The sequence below is a fragment of the Anser cygnoides genome, chromosome 30 (genome assembly GCF_040182565.1).
Source record: "Anser cygnoides isolate HZ-2024a breed goose chromosome 30, Taihu_goose_T2T_genome, whole genome shotgun sequence".
Taxonomy (NCBI): domain Eukaryota; kingdom Metazoa; phylum Chordata; class Aves; order Anseriformes; family Anatidae; genus Anser; species Anser cygnoides.
Window position 1 is genome coordinate 2973299 of NC_089902.1, and position 8692 is coordinate 2981990.

At 50.9% G+C, this 8692-nt stretch overlaps 1 protein-coding gene across 1 annotated transcript; it reads right to left on the minus strand.

Moving 5' to 3' along the window:
• Positions 1–523: 523 nt before the first annotated feature.
• LOC136787686 (olfactory receptor 14C36-like) lies at positions 524–7850 on the minus strand. The gene is made up of 2 exons (XM_066985000.1): positions 7826–7850; positions 524–1590 (listed from the first exon to the last, which is right to left on the minus strand). Exons 1-2 carry the CDS (start codon positions 7848–7850, stop codon positions 605–607), a joined length of 1011 nt encoding a protein of 336 aa, XP_066841101.1. The 3' UTR covers positions 524–604.
• Between the last annotated feature and the right edge of the window lie 842 nt (positions 7851–8692).

Genomic DNA, 8692 nt, shown 5'->3' on the forward strand with positions numbered 1-8692 from the left:
AGCAGACTGAGCCCTTGAGCTGTGGAGAGTCCACCTTGGAGGAGATCCCCCCTTAGGAGGGAAGTGCTGCAGTGCAGGCCAGCTGTGCCACTGCCGTGCCCACTGCCTGTCCCTGCCTGCAGTCCCAGCACAGCCCCACAGCAGCACTGGCACCAAGCTACAGGAGCAGCCGGGCCTGACCCCACCAGCAGGGCTCAGCACGAGAGGGGGGCAGTGGCAAGAGAGCAGCTCGGCATGCCCCAAGCGCTGGTGCTCCCTGGCCGTGCTGCTGGGATGGGACTCTTTTCCTCTGCAGCCCTGCACATGGCACTGCCCCTGCAGAGCCAGAGCAGCTCTCACAGGAAGGAGGTCACACAACGAAGGCAGTGCAGGCTCCTTTCTTTTATTTCAATTCACAGAGGGCCTGGCTCCTCATATACAGCATCTCTGAGCTATACTCGACAGGTACATAGCGTGAAAGAAATGAGAGGAATCATATCATTTTAATGGGCAACTTTAGCCGTATTAAAACAAAGTCCTGTAACGAAAACACTCATAAATATACAAACACACACAAAAATAATCATATCTATAATATTAGTTGTTCTTGTAGTCATTGACATTATTAGTCACCTGCAGAGGTAGAATGGAAATTTATTGCTTCCGAAACACATCTAGTCATCAATTTCCAGAGCACATGATTGAGCTCCTTGTTCCTCATGCTGTAGATGAGGGGGTTCAAGGCTGGAGGCACCACTGAATACAGAACTGCCACCAGCAGGTCCAGGGATGGGGAAGAGATGGACGGGGGCTTCAGGTAGGCAAACATGGCAGTGCTGACAAACAGGGAGACCACGGCCAGGTGAGGGAGACACATTGAAAAGGTTTTGTGCCGGCGCTGCTCAGAGGGCATCCTCAGCACGGCCCTGAAGATCTGAATATAGGACAAAACAATGAAAACAAAACAGCCAGAAGCTAAAGAAACACTACACACAAGTGCCCCAACTTCCCTGAGGTAGGCATCTGAGCAGGAGAGCTTGAGGATCTGGGGGATTTCACAGAAGAACTGCTCCACAGCATTGCCTTGGCAGAGGGGCAGGGAAAAGGTAGTGGCCGTGTGCAGGACAGCAGTGAGAAAGCCACTGCCCCAGGCAGCTGCTGCCATCTGGGCACAAGCTCTGCTGCCCACGAGGCTCCCGTAGTGCAGGGGCTTGCAGATGGCAACGTAGCGGTCGTAGGACATGATGGTGAGAAGGGAATACTCTGCTCCAACAAAGAAGACAAAAAAGAAGACCTGTGCAACACACCCTTGATAGGAGATGGCCCTGGTGTCCCAGAGGGCATTGGCCATGGCTTTGGGGAGAGTGGTGGAGATGGAGCCCAGATCGAGGAGGGCGAGGTTGAGGAGGAAGAAGTACATGGGGGTGTGGAGGCGGTGGTCGCAGGCTACCGCGGTGAGGATGAGGCCGTTGCCCAGGAGGGCAGCCAGGTAGATGCCCAGGAAGAGCCCGAAGTGCAGGAGCTGCAGCTCCCGCGTGTCTGCGAATGCCAGCAGGAAGAACTCGGTGATGGAGCTTTTGTTGGACATCTGCTGTTTAGTCGCATCGGGTTCTGCTCAAAGAATAGAAAGACGTTAATAACGTACATCCTACTTAGCAGAGGAAAACTCCCACTATTTCTCATTTAAATTTCCCCAAATGAACTCAGATCTTCTTGGTGGCCATGCTCCTCGTAAGGCAGCTCTGTAGGGAGCTGGCCTGGTTCCTGGGGAGCAGCACCACTGCTCGTATGGCATCCCTCGTGGTGCCCAGGCCCTCCTCCTCCTGGGCACTGCTCACTCAGCAGGGTCCCAGTCTGCCCTGATGTGTGGGGTTCCTCTTCCTGTGGTGCAGGACTGGGCTATTCTCCTTGCAAATGTCAAGAGGTTTCTGCAGGAGAAATCCTTCATTTTTTCGTTGTTCCTCCACACTGATGCTCCATTCTGTCAGCTGTTAATATCTGCAGGCAGATGGCTCACCCTGGTTATGCTGTCTATTACAAGATAACTTCATCAACAATTGCAGGACAATTTGGACAACACAGGGTTTAGTGGAATAAAACTGGAGCATACTATCACGGAATTATAGGGGATTGAATTCCACTGGATTCTACCTTTTCTCTGCTTCCTTCTCATGTATGTTGTCATTTTGTTTGGAACCGCATTCTAAATGTTGTGAGGCTGTGCAGGGACAAAATTAGAAGGTCGAAAAACCAACTGGAGCCCAACCTATCTATTAAGGATAATTAAAAAAATAATAATTATTTTTTTTTAATTCATAAAATAAAAAAAATAAAAGGAGGAGTAATGAGAATCTTCATCCTCTATTGGTTGTGGGGGGAAACATAGGTAAAGGTGATGAGTAAAATGCTGAGGTTTTTATTGCTTCCTTTGCCTCATTCTCCAGCAGCAAGAACAGTTGTTCCCCTGGTACTCAGACTCCTGAGCTGGTACATAGGGACAGCGAGTGGCATGAAGCCCTCATAATCCGTGAGGAAAGGTTTTGAGACCTGCTACTCCACTTAGATGTACGCAAGTCTATGGGGCCAGGTGGGATCCACGTGTTGGTACTGAGGGAGCTGGCAGAAGTGCTCACCAGGCCACTTTCCATCATTTTTCAGCAGTCCTGGCTATCAGGCAAGGTCCCAGTTGACTGGCGACTAGCCAATGTGACGGCCATCTACAAGAAGGGGCAGAAGGAGGATCTGGGGAACTACAGGCCTGTCAGTCTGATCTCGGTGGTGGCGAAGCTCATGGAGACGATTATCTTGAGTACCACCACGTAACACTTCCAGGACCACCAGGTGACCAGGCGCAGTCAGCATGGGTTTACCAAAGCCAGGTCCTGCTTGGCAAATCTTATCTCCTTCTAAGTCAAGGTGATGTGCTCAGTGGAGAAGAGAAAGGCTGTGGATGTGGTCTACCCAGACCTCAGTAAGGCTTTTGAAACTGTTTCCCCCAGCATTCTCCTGGGGAAACTGGCTGCTCAAGGCCAGGAGGGATGTATGCTTTCTTGGGTTAAAAATTGGCTGTATCTTCTTTTTCAATAATTTCATCAGTGATCTGGATGAAGGGATCGAGTGCACCCTCAGTAAGTTTGCAGACGACACCAAGTTAGATGCAAGTGTAGATCGACTCAAGGGTAGGAGGGCTCTGCAGAGGGATCTGGATAGGCTGCACCCATGGGCTGAGATCAACTGTATGAAGTTCAACAAGGCCAAGTGTCGGGTCCTGCACTTGGGGCACAACAGCCCAACATAATGCTGGGGGAAGGGTGTCTGGACAGCTGCCCAGGGGAAAGGGACTTGGGGGTATTGGTGGATAGTCAGCTGAATAGGAGCCAGCAGGGTGCTCAGGTAGCCAAGAAGGCCAACAGAATCCTGGATTGTACCAGGAATACTGTGGTCAGCAGGAGTAGGGAAGTGATTGTCCCTCTGTACTCGGCCCTGGTGAGGCCACACCTTGAGTACTGCGTTCAGGTCTGGGGCCCCCAGCACAAGAAGGACATGGATCTATTAGAATGAATCCAAAGGAGGGCCACGAGGATGATCAAGGGGCTGAAGACAGGCTGTCTCCTCTGAAGACAGGCTGAGGGAGTTGGGGTTTTTCAGCCTGGAGAAGAGAAGGCTCAAGGGAGACCTTACAGCGGCCTTCCAGTACCTAAAGGGGCCAACAGGAAAGCTGGGGAGGGACTCTTCATCAAAGAGAGCAGCGATAGGACTAGGGGTAATGGTTTAAACTGAAAGAGGGTAGATTCAGATTAGACATTAGAAAGAAGTTCTTTACTCAGAGGGTGGTGAGGAAGAGGCTGCCCAGAGAAGATGTGGAAGCCCCATCTGTGAAAGTGTTCAAGGCCAGGTTGGATGGGGCTTTGAGCAACCTGGTCTAGTGGAAGTTGTCCCTGCCCAGGGCAGGTGAGTTGGAATGATGTGATCTTTAAGGTCCTTTCATACCCAAACTGTTCTGTAATTCTGTAAATATGAAACACAGCACCATACCAGCTACTAGGAAGAAAAATTTGCTCTATTGCAAGGCAAAACTAGGACAATATCCACCCCTCATTCCATATCATGTCTGTCATGCTCTGGTCTGACACTTTCCAATTAATCACCAGCACCTTTCCTGTCTTATGATATGCACTCAAAAATATCATGCCCTTAGTCTATTAGTGTCTAGAACATTAAAATTAACATTAACAATAATAATAATAACGTCTTCCTTTTGTGTCCTATGAAACTGCCTTTATCTCTACCCATGAACTTTTACATTTTTTTTCCTCCCAGTTCTTTCCTCCATCCCAGTGGATGAATAGCTTTGTAGTGCTGAGCTGCCTGCCTGGTCAAATCACAGCAAGTCTTCTTGGTGCCTAGCATGGAGCACAAAGGTTGAGATGACAGATCTGCGAAAAAAGAAAGTGTACGGCTGCTGGAAGGAGGGTCTGGTGACGTGGAAGGAATACAGGGACACTGTTTGCGTTTGTAGGGAGAAAATTTGTGTGGCCAAAGCCCAACTACAGTTGAAGCTGGCCAAGTCTGGGGGAGGCAATAAAAAGGTTTTTTTAGATATGTGAACAGAAAAAGGAAGACCAAAGAAAACATAGGTCCGCTACTAGAAGGGGAGGGTCTCCTCGCAGACAATGACATAGGCAAAGCAGAGACGTTTAACGTTTTCTTTGCCTCTGTCTTCAACACTGATGATGGACTTCGGGACCCAGGGTGCCCTGAGCTGGAGGAACATGACAGTGGGAATGACAAACTCCCAACTGACCTTGAATGTGTGCGGGATTTGCTGCTCCACCTGGATCCATACAAGTCCATGGATCCGGATGGAATTCATCCCAGGGTGCTTAAAGAGCTGGCTGATGTCATCACAAGACCTCTCTCAATTATTTTTCAACGATCTTGGGAATCTGGAGAGGTCCCATTGGACTGGAAGCTGGCTAATGTTGTGCCAATTTTCAAGAAGGGCAAGAAAGAAGACCCTAGCAATTACAGGCCTGTCAGTCTCACGTCAGTGCCTGGTAAAATTGTGGAGAGGATGATCCTTGAAGTTATTGAAGCGCACGTGGGGGACAATTCAGTCACTGGTCCCAGCCAACACGGGTTCGCAAGGGGTAGGTCCTGCCTAACAAATTTGATTTCCTTTTATGATAAGATCACCCATCTAGTCGATCAAGGGAAACCAGCTGATGTGATCTTTTTGGACTTCAGCAGAGCTTCTGACACGGTTTCCCATAGGATCCTACTGGACAAAATGTCCAGCATACAACTAAACAAAAACATCATACGATGGGTGAGCAATTGGCTGACGGGCAGGGCTCAAAGGGTTGTGGTAAATGGGGCCACATCTGGCTGGCGGACGGTCACTAGTGGGGTCCCTCAAGGCTCCATTTTAGGGCCAGTCCTCTTCAATGTTTTTATAAATGATTTGGATGTAGGACTAGAAGGTGTTTTGAGCAAATTTGCCGACGACACTAAACTTGGAGGAGTTGTGGACTCGGATGAGGGTGGAAAGGCCTTGCAGAGAGATCTGGACAGACTGGAGAACTGGGCGATCACCAACCACATGAAGTTTAACAAAAGCAAGTGCCGAGTCCTGCACCTGGGAAGGGGCAACCCTGGCTATACGTACAGACTGGGCAATGAGATGCTGGAGAGCAGCCCTGCAGAGAGGGATCTGGGGGTTGTGGTTGACAGCAAGTTGAATATGAGCCAGCAGTGTGCCCTGGCAGCCAGCAGGGCCAACCGTATCCTGGGGTGCATCAAACACGGCATTGCTAGTCTGTCGAGGGAAGTGATTGTCCTGCTCTACTCTGTGCTGGTGCGGCCTCACCTCAAGTACTGCGTGCAGTTCTGGGCACCACAGTACAAAAAGGACATTAAACTGTTGGAGAGTGTCCAGAGGAGGGTGATGAAGATGGTGAAGAGCCTAGAGGGGAAGACATATGATGAGCAGCTGAGGTCACTGGGCCTATTCAGCCTGGAGAAGAGGAGGCTGAGGGGGGACCCCTCATCGCAGTCTACAACTTCCTCACGAGGGGGAGTGGAGAGGCAGGTGACCTATTCTCCGTTATCACCAGGGACAGGACCTGCGGGAACAGTGTCAAGCTGAGGCAGGGGAAGTTTAGGCTGGACAAAAGGAAGAGGTTCTTCACCGAAAAGGTGGTCGCCCACTGGAACAGGCTCCCCAGGGAAGGAGTCACTGCACCAAGCCTGTCTGAATTTAAGAAGCGATTGGACTGTGCACTTAGTCACATGGTCTAAACTTTTGGGCAGACCTGTGTGGTGCCAGAAGCTGGACCTGGTGATCCTTATGGGTCCCTTCCAACTCAGGATATTCTATGATTCTATGATTCTATAATATCCAACCTAAACCTCCCCTGGTGCAACTTTAGCCCACCCCCTCTTCCTATCACCAGACACATGGGAGAATAGACCAATCCCCACCTCACTACAGCCTCTTTTAAGGTACCTAGAGAGAGCGATAAGGTCGCCCCTGAGCCTCCTCTTCTCCAGGCTGAACAACCCTAGCTCCCTCAGCCGCTCCTCGTAAGACTTGTTCGCCAGACCCCTGAGTGAACCGTCTGTGGTTTAATTTGGTAGAGAAAGGTAAAGGAAAAGGTGAAACTGAGGAGCCCATGGGTTAAAGAGGGCTCTGCAATTCCAGAAGGGTTTAGAGGAGCCTGCTGGCAAAGGCACATAAAAGTCCAGTGTAGTTAAGGGCAACCTCTCTGAAACCCCACAATTGCGACCTAGTGTAGCACTCGCCTGCCATTTATGCCCTTAGAGAAACCCCACGGTCCTGCCAAAGCACTGCCCTGTGCTGCTGAGCCATAAGGGGAGATGGAAAGGGGCTAAGCAGCAGAGATCCCCACGGAGTTCAGTCTGCTGCCCACCCTGAGCAGAATGAGCAGAGGGGAACTCCCTGGATGACCAAGGACACCAAAACCCCTGGCTCTGAAGAGCAGCACCACCAGCTCTACGCCCTCCATCTCCTGAGCCGTGGCTGGCCCCAGCGCGGGGGCTGCTGGGGAGGCCCAGAGCCGCCTTTGTGCTAGCAGCTGCGGTGCCTTGCAAGGGGCTGGGGCTGTGCTGGCCGTGCCCAGAGCCCTGCAGCAGGCTGCGGTGGGCACTGGCCTGGGGCCAGCCCAGCCTGCGCTGCTGGGCTGGGGAGAGGTCCGGGAGGTGGGGAGAGGTGGGCAGGGGCTGGGCTGGGCTGGGCAGTGCCCGGCAGAGGGCAGCAGCAGCGTCAGGGAGCGGTGGCAGCATGCAGGGGAGGGCTCCCAGCAGGGCTTGGTGCTGCAGAGCCAGGGCTGGGGAAGGGAGCCCAGAGCTGCAGGGGCAGGGGACACGAGGCCGCTCGGGGCCCTTGCTGGCCTGGGCAGAGCAGGAAGGGGGCCCAGGGCATTCGTCCCCTCACCGCAGACTGCCACGACCTGCACGGCGCTCACAGAGCATCCAGGGCCAGGCTCTGCCCCGTGGTGCGCAGGGAGAGAGCAAAGCCTCTCTGAAGAAGAGGCTGAAAGTGAAAAAGGTCCCTCCGCTGCCCTGTGGTGTGACAGGGCCAGGGTGGGACAGCTGACCTTTATTTGATGTAGTTCTTGTATACTTTGCATTGGTGATGGCACAAAAAGTCAGCTCCTTCACCAGTCATGTACATCCTTCTTCATGTTAGGACACCACTCAACGTCCTCCACTCTGCTTTATCTCACAGATGAACTGGATTAGGTCTCCTTGATTACTCTGAGGCACAGTGCAATGCTTTTTTTCCTTCTGCTACTCCAGCACAATATGTGTGACTTTCCCTTACTCTGCACGTTGATCTGACGGGTCATGTCACATTTTTCACTTTCATATCCCTAGTTGGAAGGGGATGATTCCCCAAAGTGGGGCAAGCTGATGGGTTCTGCCTCAGCCATTTGAAGTGTCCTGCTCTTGAGTCTTTCAGCCTCAGTTTTCCACAGAAGACCTAGGTCGGTAAATGGATATATAGGTGCCTACTACGAAGGAGGGAGAGTGTCTTGGGATCCCAATGGCCATTTCAAATTTAGGTCTAATCCCTAGAAACTGCTGAAGAAGGAATTTGCCTTGAATGGTTTCCTGTGCTGGTCTGGGCCGCAGTTTCAAGGAGAAAGACCACTACTGGCAGTGGAGGTGCCCGGGAAACATCACCTGTCCCCACCTTATCCACCAACGGGCTCTGGTCTCCTGCAGGTCCTTTCAGACAGCTTCCATTCCAGGGAATTACTCTAAATGCACCAGAGCCTCTGGAGGCCTAATGATTTCATTGAAAGCATAACCAGGAAATGGGATTTCAAGGAAATATTTCAAATGTGAGTAAACTACTCTGAAGACCTTGGCACTGGTTGCTTATGGTCAGACAGCAAAGCTCTGCCTGAATACTCATTATTTTTTTTAGTACTTTTATTGTATTTATTAGTACTTTAATACTAATAAAGCACCTACTCGTCAGCTCAAATGATTCAATCCCTTCCGTAAAAAGTCATGAAATGTCGTGAAAAGACGTGAAATGTAATTTCTATCATGAAGAAATGTGAATTTCCATCATTTATATTCAACGCAGGAGAAGAAATACTGATTATCTCCTTTACTTGCATTGTCATCGCTTTGTCTATCATGGTGTGTTCCCTCATCTTCCAGGCTCAAAACCTGACTT